General features: G+C 35.8%; 2 protein-coding genes across 4 annotated transcripts in view; both read left to right on the top strand.

Moving 5' to 3' along the window:
- Positions 1-1,540: 1,540 nt before the first annotated feature.
- shox2 (shox homeobox 2) lies at positions 1,541-8,648 on the top strand. The gene is made up of 5 exons (XM_088618115.1): positions 1,541-2,212; positions 4,082-4,290; positions 6,330-6,387; positions 6,751-6,839; positions 7,240-8,648. The coding sequence occupies exons 1-5, from the start codon at positions 1,966-1,968 to the stop codon at positions 7,495-7,497; spliced, it is 861 nt and encodes a 286-aa protein (XP_088474241.1). The 5' UTR covers positions 1,541-1,965; the 3' UTR covers positions 7,498-8,648.
- Positions 8,649-9,762: 1,114 nt separating this feature from the next.
- The window catches only part of LOC148677105 (uncharacterized), a 79,430-nt gene continuing 65,810 nt past the window's right edge, over positions 9,763-23,382 (top strand). Inside the window, exon 1 of one of the 3 annotated variants that reach the window (XM_088618096.1) lies at positions 9,763-10,025. In XM_088618096.1, coding sequence (XP_088474222.1) covers positions 9,965-10,025 — 61 coding nt within the window. In that variant the 5' untranslated portion in view covers positions 9,763-9,964. Of the gene's footprint in view, positions 10,026-10,187; positions 10,425-23,382 lie in introns of those variants that run through there. The other 2 variants (XM_088618088.1, XM_088618103.1) reach the window with 2 other exon arrangements.

The following is a 23,382-nucleotide window of genomic DNA, read 5'->3' as shown; positions in this document are numbered from 1 at the left end:
AACCTCCGACTTGCACAATCTATTCAGTCCGGGAGTATACTGTAGCCCGTCTATATTTGAAACAGTTTCATCTTCAAGATAACCCGTTAATTGCTTTTTTTTGTTAATAAGAAGATTAACTCTTTACTGAGCCGCTCAACCTGTCAAAATTCATTCAGTTTCACGGGGTGAGGTAAAATTAAAACTAAATTCTGCATTTATAAAAGGCTAATATTAATAATGAACATGTACTGTAGTTAAACTTTTAATTCACTTAAAACGTAGCCTGATTTCGTCTCCTTCCCTATATTGTTCTTCTTTTTTTTCTTCTACTTCTTCTATTATTATTATTGTTATTATTATCATCATCATCATCATCATCATTATTATTGCGGTTCCTGCTGTTGCTGTAACTTACAGCCAACACAATTACTATTAATATTAATGTAGGTGATAGTAAGGGTGACAGATGTAGTAAAAGACCACCAGTTTAAGTAAAATAGCAGCGTAAAACTAAAGAGAATAATAGAAGTAGGAATTCGCTACACAGAAAGTAATAGCGCTCGAAACACTGACTTTATACTAATGAAAAATAATGTATACAGAACATTCAAGAAAGTGGACAATATAAATATTGTATCCGTGGAATTGTTAGATAATGGAAGGAAATATCGTGTCGTTTACATTAACAACACACTTTATGATGTCTCTTTACAATTATCAATATTCTATTAAATCGATCCATTTGTATTCCGTTGCGAACGCTAATATCTTAAATGCAAACAAATCATTCGTGAAGCGTTTTCGTGGTTTTAAGTATAATAAATTCGTTGCTATTTGCATTTATGAGGAAAATGGGTGACCTGTAAAGCTCGAGTTCTTATGTTCTAAACAAATTGAAACAAAACTCAGCTTTCTGTAGGCTACTGTGGTGAAAATAGTAGTCTAATGCAGTACTCTGCGTTACCCAACTATCTCTCACACCAGAGTTCGTTCTATTATCTCAAGTGTCAGTCCAAGACTAATGAAGTGCCTGTCGTGCTTAAGAACATATACTTCTAAGTTCAGGCTATTCGATGAAGACATGCTTTCTTCACTAAAAAATGATAAGAAATTAAAGAAATAATCGTATGGTATTATTATAATTTCTGTTGATAATAAATATGTCATCTGAATACAAAATCTGAAAGTGCACGATGCTTTTACAGTTGGGCAGAAATTACGGTTCCTGTTTAAAATATAAAAGCCACAATCAAATAAACACCCTTTTCTGCACTATCTAGTTAAATTTCATGATGTCCGATCAATTCCAGTTACAGTACATGCTGTCTTAAGTTCTTCAGCAAAAGATGTAGCCGTGGCCTTGTTCGGTAACCGTTCTGTTGCAGAGTTTTACCTTTCCGGATCGCAGTCGTAGTTTTTTTTTTGAAAGATCAGAGTTATTTTGAGGAAGCTCTTCTCCATGTGTTCCATCTGCACAAGCCTGTCATTTTCATTTTAGCCACACCCCTGCCGGGCCAGCCCTTTCCCCCAGTGTTTAAAAACTAACTCAGGACAATAGCACCGAATGCACGCTTAATTAAATTAATTAGTGCTTCTTGTCAATCCCGGATTAATGGCCAATAGCAACGTCGTAAGACGGATCGGAAACCTGAAGGGTTGATAATATTTTTTTTCTTTTTTTTTTCCTTGACAGTGTGCAGAGAAAGAAGGGGCTCATCCCTATTTCCTAAGGGGAGGTAATTTGCACAGATCAAGGGGCAGGCATTGCAAAGTATAAATAGTGTGACTTCAATAGCATATCACCAGCAGGTCTGAACTCCGCAGCAAGAAGAATTGTCCAAGATCTGTGCATTTAACTCGAGATCTAGAGTTGGCAAAACATCATCTTGTATTTAGGTCGACAAAAAGACTACTCTTGATGTGTTATTGCAGGCTGTTGTGGAACTGAAAAAAAAAGGCGAGAAGGGAAGATTCTGAGTAGTGATGGAAGAACTTACCGCCTTCGTGTCCAAGTCTTTTGATCAGAAAGTGAAAGAGAAGAAGGAGGTGATCACATACAGGGAGGTTCTGGAAACTGGACCAGCGAGAGGGAGGGAGCCGATCTCCACTGAACCAAGTCGGGAGGAGGTGAGCGCACTCGCCCGGGGAGGCGCGCGATCTCCAGGCAGGGAGACGGACATGCTTGGGCCGGAGCGAACGAGGGATACGGGCAGCCCTAAACTAATTGATGGTAACTAGCTATACATATATTTGCCATTAGTCTATGCTGTTGCATCTCTTCATAGTCCTCACAAAATTCTCTGTGTGATTGGCAGTGAGCTGGTATTCTGCACGTGCACAATTCTTTGCCATGATTTTACCTCCGTTTTATGAATTGAATTTTATGAAAATGATTTTTTTTGTGAGGCTCGCGGTACCCAAGACGAACGCAGAGCAATTGGTGGAATATAGAAATTAAAACGCCGACCAATATATGTCTGTTTCGTGTCAATTGTATGTGACTTTAATTGTACTTGTAATTGTGCACTTATGGAGAACGCTGGATTTATTCTAGCTGATACTTGTGAAAGTTTTATGTGGCTTCTGTAATGTAAAATGGTATAATGTAAATTACTGTGCTGTCAGAAAGTGACCGGACGTACAAATGGCACTATAGCTCGTACGCGTTTTATTTGAAAAAAAAAAAAAGGGAATAGCTATTTGCGAAAGCTTAATGTGAAACCTGGCGTTTAACCAAAAGAAAAAAAGAATTTGTATCGCGTTAATGAGATATTTTTTGGAAGTGTTTAAAAATTCTTAAGCACCTGTTAAATGCATTTGAATTCAGGTGCAGTATTCAAACGTTCGTTTATTTTCGACTCCTGTAAGGCCTGTGTGCATTTGTGTTTGTACAGTACTGTATGTGACTGTGGAGGATCACTGTTAGTTGGACGTAATCTCAATTCATTGCAAAGGTTACATAAAAACTGCACACGTTGCTTAACATAATACTGTATCTGAAAAAGTGCTGTGATGCTTCATCTCTGAATACCAACAACATAAATATTTTTTTCGAATACATTGAATGCATTAAAATCGTTTATTATGAACTGTTAGGTCACAAATGAGACAGCTACTGTAGGAGACAGGTTTACCTTTCTGAACAATTAGCCCTGGCTGCATTGTATAAAAGTCGGTTTCAGTAACTTCACAACTAATATTACGCCGCAATGAATGATTATGGATACAGAACGTGACGGACGGATGTAATCTGTTCAGAATGTTTACTTTAGAGCTTTGGTCAAGCAACGAATTCTGTGTCCAGATCGGAACTCGATATAGAACATCTTCCGGATAGGCTCTAGTGATAATCAAAAATAATAAAAAAAAACATTGTTCATAACACCGTTTATTCTCGAGATTGCTTAGGCCAGTGCGGAAATATTACGTTTTAATACTGGCAACAACAGTGACAGTTTTCAAAAGCATCTTGTATAAGCTGCATTCTAGACACGTGTTTGTACTCTGTTCCTCTTGCGAACTTCATTTTCGTAAACAAAATTTTGTTCAGTTTATTCAAACTGAGTTTGAATGTTTTTAATCATGCAAAACATTAAGAAATTGTTACGTATAATGACAACCTTCAAAATTACATTTATGAAAATATTTGTATAAAAAAAGGATAGAGTAGATAGGCTACAAATCCTTAAATATTAACTCGTTTTACATCCTTAATAAACCTTCAAGTAAATGATAAATCATTACATTGATCAAGTTCTTAAGTAAAAGGCTAAATGAATGTGTCAAAAAGTGGAAAAAACGCGCCAATAAAAAACAAAAATAAAAACTAAACCTAGATTTTTTTATTACTCTGTACCAATAAATGAAGGTTGAAACCTTATTTTAAGCCTGTGTCAGATACCCAGTAGTGCGCACGTACATGCATATTTATAAGGATTCAATTATTTAAAAGCTTTCGGAAGACTACAAAATACCCGAGCTTGATACTGGTTATGATTGAGGAAACGCTAGGGTGTGATTTTAAGTGAGGTCTTTTAGTATTTGCTTTTTTAAAAAACAATCTATCTTTAGGCCTTACGATCTGCCTCTGTTCCTGAAGGTAACACTGATATGAAAGAAAGGAAAGAAGATTCAAAGCCAATGGAAGACGAAACGCAGACTAAAATCAAGCAGCGCAGAAGTCGGACTAACTTTACCCTGGAACAATTGAACGAGCTGGAGAGACTTTTTGATGAAACTCATTATCCTGACGCTTTCATGAGGGAAGAACTTAGCCAGAGACTTGGTCTTTCTGAAGCACGAGTACAAGTAAGCGATTCAAATATATGGCTTAGTTTGTACATATGTGTCAATATACCTGTGACTCACCTGAATTTAACTGGTATTGGAAGAAGCTACCAAGTAGCCAAGCGCATTGTTATCCCGATTAAATACAAATTTACAGTGCAATAGTGTGAAAGGAATGTCAATAGATCACGGTAAATGTTTCAATCTAAATTTGTTCTGTTTTTATGGAATTTGGAGTAGGGTACTGCTACATTAACAAAAAAGGCTTAAAGAAATTCTGCACTTGTTTAAAAGGGTATTTATTAAGTGCAATTGGGTGGTGTGGAAGTATTTGGGATCGTGTGACATTGTAACAGGATAAAAAGTCATATGGAATAAGGGTAAAATGAAGGCTTGGCGTTTATTCCAAATTATGATATTGTCCGAAATAGCAATCTGTGTGAATAGACCAGTGAGTGTCAACGGTTGGGATAAATATATTTATATTTCAAGAAGAGCTTTTAAAATAGATCAATCTCTTTATATATGGACTGTAGAGAAATTGTATAGATACCAGTTAAACAAAATTATCATTGATTTAATCGTGAACTCTAGTGTACCCTTTATTACATGCATCTTCATGAAATACGTTTTTAGAAAATCATCAGCTAACTTGTCAAAAGACGATTACGGTACGATTGCAACGAGTCATTGTAAAACACAATAGAAAAACTGTAATGGTAATAACAACCCTTTTCGTAAATTCTCGTTCCCCCAGCATCTGTAAGTCTGCCTGGACTTTGAGATTTAGACACAGAGGACCATCTGTACAGAAATATAATAAGTGTCTTTAAGAAGAGTACAATCTACATGTAATAGGATCAGGGTAACTGAGCCGAATGACGATAATCAACATACACCCAGGTTTTGAACTGATTTATCAAACCGTATAATATCTTATTCCAATTGTTTTCAGTTCTTCGTATTGAAAAATAAAGCGTATTTATAAAGCGTATTTCAAGGTATTGTTGCTCTGTTCTGCTTTTTCCTCTGTTAACACGAGATGTAACTGGCCGAATGCAAAGAATATATCCATAGGATTTGCACACAGTGTGCACCATTTAATTATGATTATGTGTACATCCTCAATAAAACTACTAAACGCGGAATTCCTAGTTATAAATTAGTGATTCTGCAAAAGCCTCAAGAAAACGTGTGTCTTCACATTAATAATGTGGTGTTTGTACGTATTTGCAGACCACATTCATTGAATTTAAACACGTTTGTAACATCTTGCTCCACGTAGCGTAGGAATAAATATCATAACGGCGCAATCATAATTTAATAAATACCAAAAATGGGCTTTTTTAAATTTGATTAATTGGTTGTACACATTTTGGAAACCGAAAAATTGTTTCTGAGTTAATTTATCCATCGCCTTATGGGGGGATTCAAAGCAGATTATCATAATAATGAGGTGCTTAAGCTGCTTTCGCCAATTCTCTTAGCCGAAATAACGGTTTTAACAAAGAGGTACAGAGAAAGAGCAATCTTCAGAAAATTCTTTGTACTGGACTTGTTATGACAGTAATTAAACTAAACTGTGAGGCATTAAAAGCTTCAGTAACATAAATTTTCTTGCAGATAAAGCTAATTAATTTTACAGGCTACTAATGAGCACACTCTTCTTAGATCCCACAGCTCAGATGTCTAAAGCCATTATCAGATGTTGGTATTAGATATCAGTGAGTCAATTCAGTTCGTCTGGGACTATAATCTATAGAAAGATGAAACCAGTGCTGAGAAAGTAATTTATTATGGTCCAATTTAGGTTGCAAATTTCGATTAAAGCGTGTTTATATTTAATTATTTATTGTGTATTACTTGTTGTTGTTTCTCTGTCCCCTCTTGCTTGTATGTTTTAATGTAAGAATTTAAAAAAGAGGTAAGCAGCATTAATATTTTAGGAGTCTTATGGGATATTGTTTTCTGATTGTTGTCGTTTTGAGAAGAATTACACATGCCCCCTCACAAACAGCTGCCAGTCACAGTGGTTAATTAATTAATTTATTTCCCTGTAGGTTTGGTTTCAGAACAGAAGAGCTAAATGCAGAAAACAGGAGAATCAGCTACATAAAGGTGTGTGTCTTTCTTTGTCATCTTGATTCACCTTGCTTTTAAATACGTAAGACACGTTTACAAGCAACATAACGTCAGTATTTAAAGGAACATTACTCTGTCAAAACAATTCCTTAGAAAAAAGTCGATAGGACCTTCAGGTGAGAGGAATGTACTGTACAGGGGGGAAAAAGAAATCGCGAAACTGTTTCCGAAGTCTTTAAGGAGTCCACACCTCTCCTACTGGGGAGACGTGAACACTTTCCACGCTTGTGCCGAGCGCTCACAATGAGCACAACCGTACGGAAAGCTGCGAAATGACGCACTTGACGGAGGTGCGTGTTTTCGGCCGACGTTTGAACACGATCTGTGCTTCTCACACAGGAGTTCTTATCGGAGCGGCCAGTCAGTTTGAGGCCTGCCGTGTAGCGCCATATGTCAACGTGGGAGCTCTGAGGATGCCATTCCAACAGGCAAGTCACAGCGAAGCACACACTCCGGAGCTGGAGCACTCTCGCTCTTCGCGACCCCAAAGTAGAAGGACGTATTCTCTGATCAGTGGCACGTTAGATTGCATTCACCTCTGACACTTCCCAGGTGCCAGTTTTACCTGTAATGTGTGGTAGAAATGATACATGAGGAATTTTGATAGCACCTTTCGGGGTTGCAGTATGAGCGTCTTCCGAAATTGACATCGGTGGTATATCAAATGTTAATGGCTGACTTTGTGACAGGCGGGGGTTTGTGGGTTGTAATGCCACCTAAAATGCTGCGTATGTTGGCGGCCTTTCAGGTGTTAATGTTTTCTCCCCTTTCTTCCTATTCGTATGTCTTTAGGATAGTCATTGCAACGTGCCGCCCTTGTCCTTTCAGGTCCAGGCCCAACTCCAGCTGGACAGCGCTGTGGCCCACGCACATCATCACCTGCACTCCCACCTGGCCGCACACGCACCCTACATGATGTTCCCCGCTCCGCCATTTGGGTTGCCATTGGCCACGCTGGCGGCGGAGTCTGCTTCAGCCGCCTCAGTCGTGGCCGCAGCCGCAGCCGCGAAGAGCACCAACAAGAACTCCAGCATCGCGGATCTGAGACTCAAGGCCAAAAAACACGCGGCCGCGCTGGGACTGTGACTAGGGGACAGCGCGTTTGAAAGACCGCAAGTGACGGACAGCCCGCCGCAGCCACGCCGGCTTTTCATGAACTGAGAGAAAAAAGACATTATTTATGAGTTTTTAAATGAAGGAGGGAAAAAATGGAGAACTATAAATATAGACTATTTATAAACAAAAAACTGTGAATGCTAACCGAACTGTGGAAGGAGAGCAAAAAAAAAAAGAATTGTTATATTTATACAACTTGCGAAGCCAACTTGGGAACAGAATTAACAAGAAAAGTGAAAGAAATGTCTATAAAAGGAAGATTATACTGAGTCTAGAGGAAAACGCAGCTGGGACGTTCGGGGTTTTGTTTGACAAAGCCAACAATTCTGCGCAGTTTTTCTTTCTAAAGTTATTATTTCCTATCGAAACAGAGGCTGGCCTCCTTATACTTCAAACAGACACCAGAGCGTCCCTCCACAAAGGGATAAACTCTGGGCATTTTTGAACAAAAAGACAATGTGGGAGATTTTTTTTTCTTCTTCTCCACATCAGAACTGCAGAACAGTATTTGCATGTATTTTCTCTTCATGGATGACGTTACTTGAGTCAGTTGCGTTTCATATTCATTTTTGTGGACTGCAGTCATTCAGAGGAGTCAAAGAAGCAAAACAGTCAATCAGATCGTGTTGGGGTGGGGCGGGGGTGAGGTGTTTTCATTCGACTACATGATGATTCACTGTATAACTACTTATCTAAAATTCAAATCAAATTCGGTTGTAGGATGTAAGGTGTCCATATTTGCAGATAATAGTGCCGATTCAAGTTCGCATTTCAAAAATGCTGAAGGCTTTGGGAAAAATATATAGATAATAAGGTACGGGCACATGTAAAATATGTTGATACACAAGAAACAAAATTTATTTTGGTTATAGTGTGATTTAATATAACATTGTCAGAATCCTAATCTTTTTTCGGTGCGCTTATTCATGTACATTTTCCCCTATTGTAATGTTGGTGTTTTTTATTGCGTAGCTGTTAAAAAAAGGGGACCTTATAGGTGCCGATTTATTCAAGCCTGATATGGCTGTAAATTTACATCATTTTTTTATGTGAAACGTGAATACGCCAAAAGACAATGCTTTCAGTTCTTAAAATAAATTAACTTGACTTTGGTATAACAACTGTGTGATTTTCTATATTTCGTTCATAGCCCTATGCTACTTTTCAAAACTGTGTTTTTCAAGACTTTTCTCTTATTTTTATTACAGATTTTGTTTCACTGTGCTTACAAACATATTTGGTATTCTGAATTTATAGAATTGGAACGAATTTTAAAAACAGGTTAATCTTCTTAAGTTCTTATTAAAAAATAATTTGTATGGTGATATAATTAAGACAACTGCAATAACCTTGACAGAAAAAATGTTTTTTATTACAAATGTCAAAACAAAAGGTCAATGCTGTGGAACTTTGTATCTACTGTAAGGCTACCAATACATAAAAAAGTACTGAGGCTGTGTCTTGACGGTTCTGCTCAAACTTTTTCACAAGTTCAGAACTTGTGAAAAACAACAGACAAATTGGAAATCTAATCAAGAAAATTACTTTTTAAAATGTAATGTAATACAGCAATCGACGTCCTGAACTAGGAAAGTTCGCTTAAAAAAACTAGTTTAAATATTTGCTCGTCAATTTAGATTTGTAATATGTGTCCGATTAATGACTTGAATTGCAATCTATATTCTGAGTGCATCCTACCAATATTATAACAAAGATTAATTCATTATAAATATGATTTATAAAACATTTAATACATATATAATTTCAATATTTTGGACCGGGGAAAATCACCAATAGGTTTTGCTGGTAGCCTGTTTTCGGAAACGCTTTATACGGATCGTAATTCTAGTTCATGTTCCTGCTGTCTAGTCTTCACCATTGTTAGTTCCCCAATGTGAGGTCCACTTTCACGCATATCGGATATTTAAGGACTTTCACTGTTTATACAGTACACCCCGAAACCGCAATGTCTTTTTCTGCAAGGTGCATCAAACCGATCTACCATACAGTATGTACAGTAAGATGTAAGTGTCCAACGACCTACAGTACGGATGTAAACAAAAAGGATCGCCAGAGAAACCCCATAAATATTGTTGCATTGTGTGTTGGGAATTGTGGCGATTGGATGCATATTTGCTTTAAAAATTTAACAGGTATTTGACTTCAGCTAGGGGTCAATTGGGAAGACGTTTTGCTATTATGTTGTCACTTGCGTGCTCGCACTGTGACGTCGAGTCAAGCACCTGTCTCTCCTCTACTTCCGACTTTTACGTTTGGAAAACAAGTTTGGATTTTGTAGGACATGAGCGCCTTTATACGACAGCTGGGTTTAGGGTTTCCCCTTGAACTTAACGCTAAATGTAGGGGACGGTAAGCGGAGGCATGAAAAGCTGCACTTTATATATTCCTAGCACGGGTTTTGCCTTCGAAGGAGTTCATGATGAAAAAATTGCATCGGAATGAGAACACCGAAAGAGAAGAGTTGAGATTGAAAAAAGGTAAGGAAATCGATACACGTACTGTATGTGTAAAAGTTTACTTGTTTCGAGGCGCATTTTATTTGCGGGAACCTGAAATTTTGTTTCATGAACTGCGACTTTTGTTGCGTTAGCAGCTCTGTTGCCATGGTGCTGAAGTTGATAGTAACAAAAGAGTAGAGCAGGATTAAGTTCAGAACTTCGCTTTAAAACGAGCATCAACATATAACCCTTACGCTGTTTGGTCCTAGCACAATATGTTTGGTTTCGCATTTTAACATGAAAACCAGACGACAGAATATGCATATTTCTACTGAATAAAGTTTAACCAACTGATGCCAAGAAAAGATGAAGAAAAAGCTACAGGGTGTTAATTTACTGTACAATAGCCAACTTGCCTGGACTTTATCGAAATATTTGGTAAGATAAACTCATTTTTTTAATCACTTAGCTGTGCAGAGTAGACTAATCAAACAAAAACTGAAATAAATAAAACAATAACATAAGATTATAAAATTATTAGAACAAACATAAATTGTATACATGATGTAAACTACTAAATAAGTACATTAGTACCATCTCTGCTTTATAGCTCACAATAACCAAGGGATTTTTTTCCCTCATGGAATGAAATTATTCTGAAGTACTAAATACTAAGGTAGCTTGGAAATGTAGGCCTCTCACATTTGCTATAGTGATTTTGAAATTTTGTTTCAATATTTAGGGTTTGACTGTGTCTTGGACATACTTGTAAAAGTAGTGTAGGTGATTTTCAAAGTCTTCCCAGGAGATACCACTAACTTTAAAATAAAAGCTGCTATATCACAGTTGGCTGTTTATTCCTTCGTGATCTGTGCTGTGTGGTTTTAATGTAACATCCCCTTACAACACAGAGAATGGCTATTTCTACAGGGAGGATTTAAAAGAGTATATGGAACAAAAATAATGGGCCCTCCCATTGAAAAGGAGGAAAACCTATAGCACCATTACTTTCTACAAAATAAAAAGCTGTAGACCCATATGGATGAGTGACATTAATCAACATTAGTGAATGCAGTTGCAACCTTCAATTTTCTTTAAATTTATATTGTCAGTCATTGCATGTTTCCACGAAGAAATATGCCAGGTAAATGTAAGTCAGTAAATGTCAGCATTCTTGGAACAAGGGTAACACACAATCTGTTTGGGGGAGTGTAATACATACAACACAACAAATAACAGATTTCAAATGACTAAAAATACAAATGCTGTTCCTTATGAAATAGAAATATCTTAAATTTCTTAAATCTTAATTTTCTTTTGGTAAATGTTTATTGGTCCAGCCTGTCTTTAAAAGGCAGATTTGCACATCTTTTCAAAGAACAGTTTCTTCTCTTACAGCACTCTTTAAAAAAAAATGTAACCTTATCGGATAAGTCTCAGCACTGGATCAGCATTCTTCTTAAAAAAGGTCATGTTCTGAAGTTTTGTTTAATATTTTCTGGGTATTGCCCGAAAGTTGTAAAATATTGTTTGAACAAATATAAGTAGCTTGTAGGGGTGAGAAGCAACATACTTTGAACATTAGGTAATGAGTGGATATTGAATATGCCTACACACAATCTTCATGCGCCCTTGTTCCTTCATGCCACCTCTCTTACAGTAAGCTCTGTCCTCTCCTGAGGACTCACTGATGTATCAGGTTTTGCATTTACACCCAACCACAGACACTGTGCTTTTTGCATTGCTGTTCTGAGGTCACGAATAAGGCATCACTTTTAACATTTTGTGGTTGCCTGTTATTTGCTGAAGAATCCGGTCTTTGAGGGACCTGAGAGGCTGAAGGGGAACACTAGAAGCAGTTTCGAAATATGTTGCTATTATAACCTATCTGGTTATTCTGTCAACCTGAGGAGTATTGAAATTACATACTGTATGTTTCTCAATGGCTCAGACACATTTCCCAGCTTCACCTACAGCCAATATTTATCTCTTTAAATTGCTTACCGCCTTTGTTCATGAATGTGATATGTTTTACCATGTTCAGCCTGCCAGAAAGCCGAAGCTTTTTCTTACGGTTTGATATGAGCAAAACAACAAGTTGTGAATTAATTTGAACCATTTAATAATGAACAATAAATAACCTATTTCTATAATAAGTGGTAAGAGTGGAACATTTCGAATTATTTAGTGCTGTGTAGTCTAATATATTTTCCGTGTGTCTCAGAAAATGGGCCTTTTTTTTTTTCAGAGCTACCTAAAGGTATAAATTGCAACATATTAAGCGTTGGAAAGAACTGTTAAAAATAGGGTGCAGACAAGACAAAAGACAATAGACATCAGGAGAATTGTGAGATGAAAGGAAAACTTCAAAGGCATGAAACAAAGTGAAAGTGAAAAAGAAACCTACTTAAAATTTGCTCAAATAGCACTCTGCTAAGCAATTAGGGAATCCCATCACTCAGAAATATCACATATGTTTCCAGGGCCCAGAACAGCTTAGTACTGTAGATTTTGTTATTTGTGCAATCTTAATACAATTATTTTAAACACTACAATCTATGTTTTCAGGTTGATGAGATGTATGTGTTAAAATGGCTTTGGAGAGAAAATCTTAATACTTTTCCGCTTTCATGATGTTATTCAAGAGGTCTAAGAAAGTAAGAAGGAAAGTATTAAAGAACTTTCCATTTCATTCACAATGTTTATGAAAATATAACATGCATGTACGTTTTTGGCTTGCGATAATATCTTCTATATTAGATATTCAAATACACATTGCCATCTGTGAGTGAGTTTTAAATACTGTAGTACAATGTATAAATGCAATTAATAGGTCTTTTTAATTGTTATACTTAAAAAAAAGAAGTTAATTTGCTTAAATTGCACCATTATGTCTTAAGATCACTTATCACCAGAGTTAAAAAAAATGTGTATGTATGTCTCACTGTCTAGAGAGACTAGTTTGTGCAGCCAAACCTTCATTATTTAATAGAATAAACTAAGAGATATAATTTAGGATCATTTGAGTGTGCTTTTAGTCCATCTGTGTGCATTTTTATTGAGCTTAATTGCCCTTCATTTTCAATATCCTGATACATATTTAAACAAGTAACACTTAAAGATATTCCATTCCAGCTCCCTGTTATGTGCAGCTTGTTTTTCAATACTTGGTCTATTAGGACCATGATCATCAGAATTGATTAGAGAATAATTTGTAGTTTGTTTTTGTAATGAAAAATGTATCAATAATCCCAATGATCATGATAATGTCTGACACGTAATGCATTTCCAAAGTTAAAATTCCTAACTGAAAATCTATTTCTGTTTCCTTGGTTAGCTTGGGTTACAAATAATAACATAGTAGATATGGTTAATTTATTTTAGTAACTGGTGTATTTTGAAGTCAAATTCATTTAAATTTTTAGTTTAAATGTCTGTTTACTGTACTATTGCTTACTGAAAATATCATGTTAAGCTCATGTGTGTTGGAATTGTATCATTGGTGTAATTGTTGTTATAAATGTGAAATTCTTGTAGATCATATTTTTATTTGAACTTCTTGAAAATTCAAATTGATAACAATATTCTCTTTGTAGGTTATTGATAAAAAAAATATAATCAGGCTTTTTATTAAAACTTAATATATTATTATCCAGGATACTTTTTAACTTTATTATTAAAATCTGGTCATATTTGCTCTGTGACGTTCGATAGCTCATGCCTTTGCCTTGTGTCACTTCAATTTGACTGGATGAGCATGTTTTTTTCAGTCTTTAGTCAAAGCCTGTGAGCCTTCTTAATAGGAAAACAATAGCTTCCTAATAAGCGTCTCCTTAAGATGAGCCCTGGACAGTAAAGTTATAATACTAGAGACCATTGCTGATCATTTCCACTTTTGTCTGGTATTACTCTTTAATATCACAACTTCAGAATAACAAAGTTTTAAAATGAATTGAATAATCTAACTTAGCTGCACAGTTGTGTTGTATAATATAAACACTCTTTACATTGATAACAGAATGTTCAGCTTCTTTGCTATGAAATTGTGACAAAAGACAACACTTCAGGAGTGGTACATCATGTAGGCAGACATTGAGTTTAACAGGAAGAAGAGTGCAGTCGGATGTAATGTAATATAATGTAAATCAATGCTGTAGTTTTCAGACCGAAGGGAAAAAATTGGATCCAGCAAATCCATTACACTTCAACCGGGACAGATGGATCTGTTAGAAGACGAAGGTTAACAAGACTTCTGTAGTTCTATTGGATTAAAAGGTTGGCTCAGCAATCTGGCAATGCCTAATTAAATATGACTAGGTTAGAGTCCACCGTTCCTTCCAGATCATGAGGTGTAGTAAGGCATCTCATTCAGAAATGGATATCAAAACAGATTCTATGAGTGTGCTTTCTCCTTCACGTACAGAATGGACGCAGTGTTTTGAGGACTTTGTGATGATTTCCTTGCTGAGAATAGACGCAAACTCAGTCTCAGTCAGCAGAAATCTAGCAATTTATAGACAGCTTTTTGGAGTTCCCACCTCATACATGGAGACAAAGAAAGAGGTGTTTTCCTTTGCCCAGTCAACAAGGCCAAGACAGAATGTAAATATACTGTACTAAGAAGCATTAAAACATATCAAATGAGCCTGAGAAGTAATAACATTTTGTAATGTTTGTAATGTCCCTTGGTATACTGCATGTTTGAGGTCTACAACTTCTATTTAGCTTCTTCAGACATAATTCAAATGAATTCTGCATTAGGTGTTAATGAACATCTAGTGAAATTTCAATCTCTTTACCTGTAGTTGCCCCACAGTACCACTGGGTGACACTGTATGCGGTAAACAGTAACAGTATGTTGAAAGCCCCCACACTAAGACAGCGTTACATGGGATGAAAGTTAGGAATTGTTGTTTTCCACATCTTAAAACATATAAACAAGTTGCAAAGTACAAACACAAATCTATTTTAAATGGGATAATAGAACTCCACACAACATATCTAGTGTTAAAAAGCAGGATCTTTTATTTTAGGTATTTGATCCAGAAGCAAATACATTTATGAAAGACAAAAAAATCATTGTGATCAAAAAAAAAAAAAAACATAATTCTCCTTAAAAATGGTGAAACTGTTTTTTTTTTTGTTGAGAATCACCTTTTAACTCTGGGAACTTGGATTTTACCTGACATCTGTTTGAAGGCAGGCAAGAGAGGCACTGTGATGGTCTCCTAAGAGAGTCAACTGGACACTGCACACCTAAATTGGCAGGAACTGGCCTTTAATTTGACAGGCTGAGCTATGAGAAGCCAAGAACAGAGAGCCTCTGCAGAAAGCAAATGGAGCCCAGGACTGAGGTGCCAGGGCGTTTGGGAGGGGGAAAGAGCCAGCCTTGCTTTGGTCTGACTAGGAGTCCTCAAAAAGCAATTCCCATTGATTCTCCACTCCTGAATGGACACAAATGAGGCTGATAATGCAGTGGCTTTGTAGCTGTAAATAAAGCAATAAACCATTTAAAAAATCCAGGTGAAAATTATAACATGGAAAGTCTCAAATGATCTGTCAAAGGGAAAAAGTCAGAACAAACACTGGTGATGACAATTATACTTAAACCTAAATTGATGCCATATGCCAGAATTTCTGATGTATTTTATACACATTTGCGAATGGGAGATTGCCACTTATTGATGTTAAACATTTAAAATGCCCATCAGATGACACTATAACAAGTGACAGCAATCCCAGTGTAATTCACTATATAAACAAGTGTAGAATTTCTTGTTGAATTTATTTTTCTTTGAATGCATATGATGTAAATGTTAGATCCTGAGCCGTTTTGTGCTTAATCACATTCAACCCCTAATCAACAAGACGTAAGCATGAATGGGCTTGTATTTTAAAGTGTGCCCACGCACTACAACTCAGCACTGAGTAATTGTTAAGCAGCACTATGTGAGGTTGAGCACAGAGTTGTGTTCTATAAATAGAGTTGAGAAGGATAATGGGAGATAAGGAAAAGTGCAAAGATGTAAATACTAAAATGGTGCAGTCACATGATTTTAGAAAAAAAGTTTGACAATGTCTCTCAGTTATCTCAGTGAGAGCCCAACATTTTAAAATGTCTCATGCCACACACCCCTCTTTTCCTAACTCACATAAAAGTAGAAAGCAGAATAAAGAGAAATAAGCTATTATGGATATTTACAGAACTCACTCGAACACATTTTGAAGGACTAAACAAGGATGTCAAAAAGTGATAGAAAAGACAGAGTGAATTACTGGAAATTGTCAGTCTGTCTATATCCAAATAAATTATTAGAATAACTGTATAATTGTCAGGGGCTTTGAATAAAATCTTCAGTTACAGTAGTGTGATGAACTAGTTCATTTGGGTTTGCATCAGACATCTGTTTGTTGGTTTTGCTGTTAATATAAATAAGAATAATACTCAATGCTCTCACATTTTTTACAGTTATTGAACTTACTTCTTAAAATGTTTTGTCCTTGATGTATTGTGTAGACTCCACACACACAACAGCAAGCTGTGAGACAACAGCACTAACCAACATACTGTATCACCACACGGTCTCCAAGGTCTCAGTTTTAAAGAATTCCTCCTTTCCAAATACAAAACATCTTTGAAAATCTAAATATCACAGTTTATTCTTCTTATTATTATTATTAGTATTATTGTTGTTGTTATTATTTTTAGTATTATTATTATTAAATATATAACGTTTGAGTTTTTTTTTGTTGATGAGTTTTACCTTTAGATTTTGTGTTCTCTCAAATCTTGTTAGTTTCTGTAAAGCACCTCTTTAATCTCTCCTATAGTCTATATTTGACTGACTAATCATATTTTCCCAATGTTGTATGCTTTAAAAGAAAGCAAAATATTTTTATTTATTCATATAAATTGATAAAATTCATTTCTATTTAAATTTACTTTACTATAAATGTTAATTATACCAGCAATTCTGTATTTTCTGAAGAATACATTCTATTTTATATTACAACTTCTTGCAATACTAATGATTGAAACTGATATTGATTGTATTACGGTTTATATTTTTCCCTGGTGTAATAAATAACCTGTTATAATTGAGACATTTACAAATTCAAGTTCAATAACAGCAAACAATGTTAGATTAATTTACCAAAATTAAGATAAAAGTTATCAGTCTCATTCCTGTGGTTTTGATGTTCTGCAACAAGTAGATACAGTACCTTAATTTAATTTCTTAATTCCTTCCTAGCAATTTGAATGATTAGCACTTCTTCTGTCTGACTTGAAAAATAAAGATGAAAAAGCTGAATTATTATTATGAAGTATTAGGTATCACAAATCAGAACTAAAAGTAACTTTTTGTGGAAATGATTTAATAAAAATTAAAATCCTCCTAAAAGAAATAAGTAGTTTGTCACATGACAAATGTTTAGAAAATTGCCCTTGTGTCACAAAGTTCCATTGCATGAATTTAGAAGCACATATATTCTGAATGAATAGTTTTTTTATGAGGTTCTAAAATGATCAGTGCTGGGTTAGGGTTCTGGGCTTGTAACTGGAAGCTTGTGAGCTCAAGTCCCTGGTGTTCCACTCAAACACACAGCTGTGTATTTGGGTGCAAGTGTGGGCTGCTTTGGAAAAAAGTGTCTGCTAAAGAAATTCATAATTAGAGTCTGCATCTTTTCCCTGCGTTAATACATGTTTTCTCAAGGTGCTCCTGTTTCCTCCCACTTTCCAAACACAAGGTGGCTAGCTCAATTAGCGTCTCTGTATTGTGCTTGTGTACAGTAAGTGCCCTGTGACAGACTGGCATCCTGTCCAGTGTTTAGTTCAGCCTTGTTCCCTCTGCTTCTGGGGTATGCTTTGGTTCCTGTGAACCTTACCAAAGAAGAATTGTGGATGGATGAAAACTTTTTGGCTCTAGTAAAAGTGTGCTATACTGAAGTGTATAGGTAGTAATCAGACACTCATTTAGATGACATACAGTAAATGCTATCTGTTTTTCTTTGCACTTTTTATACTTAAACTGGAGTTTCTGAATTTTGTATACAACATTCTGGTCCTCTTTACAGTGCTTGTCTGTTAAATGTCTGCATTGACAAGTCTTCTGATAACCCAGAATGATGAAGTTCATTAGGGAAACACATTTGCCTACTGTGTATTTCCCAATGGAGGTTACCACTTGCTTGGTCAGTAGCTTTGAATTTCTAAAATAGTTGCTGTACTGATATAACAATAATGTAAACCAAATATAGAGTTGCTGAACCTTTTACACAGTCATTATAATACGAATTATTGTTATGAAAAGAGTCCCAGTACAGACATCCAGGGAAAGAATACTGAGCCCCTAGTCTGTACAGCTCCACCAGTGACTACAGATCATATCACTTGGGAAGATTGTGGGAACTCAACGTCTTGGCTCTTGGCAGTTTAATCTCCTTTTGGTGGCTTACTTCCACTCAAGGACAATGTTATTCCACTATATACATCCACTCCACTCTGTATATGATGTGTATAATAAATTCATAATGTTTCAGATATGCAAATAAAATGCATTTAAAAGCATTTTGGTTGAAAGTCCAAATCTTCTTGTACCTCTTACACCAAAGGATATTTAAGAAAATAATATTTACAGCTATGACTACTTTTTATGTAATACTTTAATTACTGATATGTTGAAGGAAAGAGCTATAAGGTTACACTGTGTGAAGGAAGGGTAAGGCTTTGATCTGCCTCAGTGTCTAGCCTAGCCATGGTTTCATTAGTATATATTAGTGTATTTTGAACATGAGTAAATTAAATGTGCTACAACTGGCATTTTAAAAAAACAGATGTGGCTTTCATGGAGTTCAAGTTGAGGGGGCAGGAAAAAGATCTATTTGTATTTAAGTAACTGTAGTTTTTTTTCTTTAAATGCCTTTCTTCAAAGTTTCTTACAAGTAAATTGCTTAATTTGATTTATGGATTTCAAAATGCCACACTGTAGCTCAGAATTTCAGAGCTGTCTTCAGAGTGAGTGCTGGAAAAAGCATGAAACATATAAAACAAAATAGACACTGCTATTGACTCCTACAGTCGCTTATTCAAGAAAACAAGTCTTGCATATATGACAGTAATGACAGGCCATCAAGCTATGAATTTTAATGAACGCTTAGGGGAAATTACCAGATAAATTCTTCAGCCTTTATATTGTACACATATATTTCACAATCTGGGACTAAAGATAGTATATAGACATAAACCAGAGGAAACATGAGTCCAATTTAAATGTGGTTTTTAACAAGTAGAATTGCATGGAGTAAAAAAAGGGCATTACTTTGAGGTAGTTGATACAGCCTTTGCAGATTTACAGTTCTAATTCAATATGTTATGCAATTTCAAACCAAAGAAGTACAAAGCAACAACATTGTTTATGTAAATGTGACCGAACAATCATTACAAGTTTCGGCAATGCACTACTGTATAGTGCTGTGGGTACAACTGGCATTATTAATTTGAAAACAGTGAAGCTTCTTTAATTTATTAAAACATTAAGTGTACTTTATTATTGAAATTTTAATGAAATCACTGGAATGTGGCACATTGCTGATAGACTTCAAATCTCGTAAACTGTGGTCAAAAGAAAATACAATGGAAGAGTGGCTTCTGCTTTAAAGTTTATCCCTCCGGCACCATTATATAAGCATACATATGGGACAGTAAAAATGGAAGACGACACATTAAATGACATTATTATAAAATGCAATACTCCTGGAATGATCCCTTATTAAATTAGGCTCTATGATCTGAGATGAATTTCCCCAATCCCTAATCCATCACAGGAGAAATATTAAAAGATAGGTCTCAACTGGTATTAGAATCTCACTCAGTCTTTACTTTCATTATTTTGAATTAGGGTGCTACTGGGGGAGAGCCTCTTAATGAGAATTAGAGTGATTCACTAGCCTTAGTTTGGATTTTGACAAGTAAAATATTAACTCTTCAGTCACAGCTGTCTGAATTAAAATACTTTGTAGCCACGGATGCACAAATTAAATTGGCCTTTATGTTTCTTACAAAGCTGACCCCCTGTGGGGCTAAAACATCAAGACCAACAATTTTCAAAAAGTCACAGTGTATCATTTCACAGCAAGAAAATGCATTAGTGCTGTTTTCCTTTCCTGGCCCTCTCAGAAACAGACACCCACACCCACTCATGTCTTTCTTTGCCGTATGTGTCTATGTACCAGTACAGTAAATGTTGACCCCATGCTGTTGTAGCTGATAGAGAATTAATAGCAATATCCCTCATTTACTCACTTTATCTGACTCCAGAAGAACTGAAATTATACTGTTTTGTGTGCCCTGATTTCTGAGAAAGGTTGTTTATAAAAGTTATGTTTGTTTATTTTTGCAGCTACACACAGCATTTATGCATTTACCTTTATTAATATAAGAAATGATTCTTATTAACACCTAGGGCAATGTGAGAGTGTGTTCCAGTGACTAGGGTGGATGACATTTAAAAAACCTTGCTTGATGAACGTACTGCAACGATTACAGTGGAAAAATGAACAACTGGATATGTGTCTTGCATTGCTGTCCCCCAGCCAGGGTGACTCTGGTCCATGATACACTAAATATCTCTAATATTGTTTAATCTTAAGGCTAATTGTCACCTACCATGATTTAAATATTGACTTATAAATATACATATATGCTCATAACTTTGTATTTACTTTTTTGTTACATTAGATCTAAATAAAGAAACAAATGCAGTGATGCAAGGTTGTTTATTCATTTCTTGTATGTAATTTCACATACTTCCTTATTTTATAGGCAGATAATAAAACAGCAAGAAAAACTTATGTTGTTTTTTTTTCCATTTGGGTCCCCAACAGTACTTTGATTCTGTAAGCATAGCTCTAAGACCCTCAGAGTCCTTCCTCTGTTAAGTTCTTAACAAAGTATTGATTTCAGCTAGAATAAACACTTCAGTGACCTTAGAGTCTGTTAGTGTTATACTTCAAATCATTACATTTTAGGTTTTGCTTTGGGTTATGTCACATCTGCCCCACAAAAAAATAAAAAAATACATTAAGAATTACAGTCCAAAAATGAAAAACACATGGCCATCCTGTGACTGTTGCACTGAAAAAAAAATGTGTTCCTCTTTTAAAAATCCCAGTTTTTATTCTGTTTTTTATTACTTTGTTTTTGTCTAGTCGAAGCTTGCCAAAAGTACCTGATAGACAAAATAGGCACTATCTGCTCACAGAAGAGGTGTTAAACCTTCTTAAGCTTGACTGAGACAGCCAGGCAAGGGCGGCAATACTGCTGGAAATTTATACTAGCTCCAGTGCTCAGACTACAGAACATCATTTTAATGGGATTGTCCAGCTGAAAAGCCCAGAAATCAAAGATATTTTATTACTCTGAGTTATATGACATCTTAAGAACATAAGAAAGGTTGCAATGGAGGGGAGGCTGTTTAGCCCATCTTACTTGTTGGTGGTTTAGTAAAACATCACATTACATGCAGGATGCGTGCAGAGCACTTCAGTCCAGGCTGTTCCTGTATCAAATGACCTCACTTGCAGTGTAAATGGACACATATAAAATAGTCAGTAGGAGCACATTATTAACGTTTACAGATTCCATTGACTTGAAGTGGAACCTGTGGCATTTGATGCCAAAAAATACGATTTTTCCCTTTCTGCCGGATTATACAGAGCTGTCAGATGTGGTGGTTTACCTACAGAGATGTTTGACATAGTTTCTCTGCAATACAGCATAGCACTAGAGCAGTTTTGCACAAGCAATTAACAAAGCAGGACTAATATGAAGCAGAATGCATGAAGTAGTTTTATATGCATTTAACAGAATTATGACATCAGTGTCCAAAAGTCCCACTATAATTGCATTGAGTGTAAATGGTAAACTGTGACCATTTTACATATTGTTTCCCTCCATTTATACATAATTAATTAGGCTGTCTAATAAATCATTGTGCAGTCTATCAATCTAGAGATCTTTAGGAGTCACATAAAGCACTACTTAAAGTCATCAGACTTACGAGGTGGTCAAATAAGAAATGGCTTTTTATATGTGGTGTTTTCAGAGCCAGTTAAAGCCATCATTATCCGCAGATGATTACAGAATAATCTTGGGGAGGCCTTCATCTGCCTTCATCCAACAGCATAACAACCACAATTGCTTACACTTATATAGCGCTTTTCTGGACACTCCACTCAAAGTACTCCCCTCCACCACCACCAATGTGCAGCCCCACCTGGATGATGCGACGGCAGCCATAGTGCGCCAGAACGCTCACCACACATCAGCTATCAGTGGGGAGGAGAGCAGAGTAATGAAGCCAGTTCATACTGTAGATGGGGATTATTAGGAGGCCATCTTTGGTAGTGGCCAATGAGAATGATGATGATGATAATGATTATGACCAAGTTTTAGGTGATTAGTGTTCAGTTTTCAGAGTGACAAAGTTTTATATAAAATCAAATAAAAACAACTATTCGTTTATAAAGAGCACAAGTTTGTTTTTGAGATAGTGGTGAATACCATAGGTACATTATAATGGCAACATTCAATGGCAAAACATTCAAAAAGTATACTGAAATAGAATGTTAGAACAGACAAAAAAAATCCTATGCAGACAGCCTCATGTAGTAATCATGCAAACACTGTTTACCATTCAGTTCTGCTTATTTGAGTCTAGAATGCTGTAATATCTGATTATTGGTAGAGGGTCACACTCTAAACCTAAAGCACTTTCCTTCCTATTTAAAACCCTATAAATGAATGTTATAAAAATTATAACTAAACAATAATAATTTCTTCTTTGATGCTGATAAACCAAATAGCAAAATTTTTACGAATTGCTTCTTGTGGAGGAGAAATAGTCTACATATTCAATTTTGATCCAAATCATTTGATCAAATGGCATTATTCTTTGAACTTTAAATAAGGTAACAATAAGAATAGACTATGCCTTTTGACAGCAGTTTTCAAAATGACAAAATCCATCCTTACATATTGATTAGTTATTCTTATATCTTTCAATGACCACCTCTAACATTCTTTTCCTCCTCCCTAATGATTTCCTATTGATCTAGCCTGGTGATTGGTTGAGCAGTAATTTGAGATGGACAGTGACGAATGGTTTTGAACTATTTTTCCTTTCTTAGTCTCTCCTGGTGATGAAGTCATAATGCAAGTGACATTGCCAAACTGGGACCAATTCAAAGCAGTAACCTTTTAACCAATAGAGTTTTAAAGTCTTGCCTCACGATGCCTCTCAGCAGTTTTCTAGATAGCCTTCATAAATACAGTTGTAAGCTAATGGTAGAGTGCCATTAAATGACTCCGGTAATGTCTGCAAAAGCAATGAGCTTC

Source organism: Lepisosteus platostomus, chromosome 2, assembly GCF_059453375.1.
Source record: "Lepisosteus platostomus isolate fLepPlt1 chromosome 2, fLepPlt1.hap1, whole genome shotgun sequence".
Taxonomy (NCBI): Eukaryota; Metazoa; Chordata; class Actinopteri; order Semionotiformes; family Lepisosteidae; genus Lepisosteus; species Lepisosteus platostomus.
This window is presented reverse-complemented; position numbering and strand designations above follow the sequence as displayed.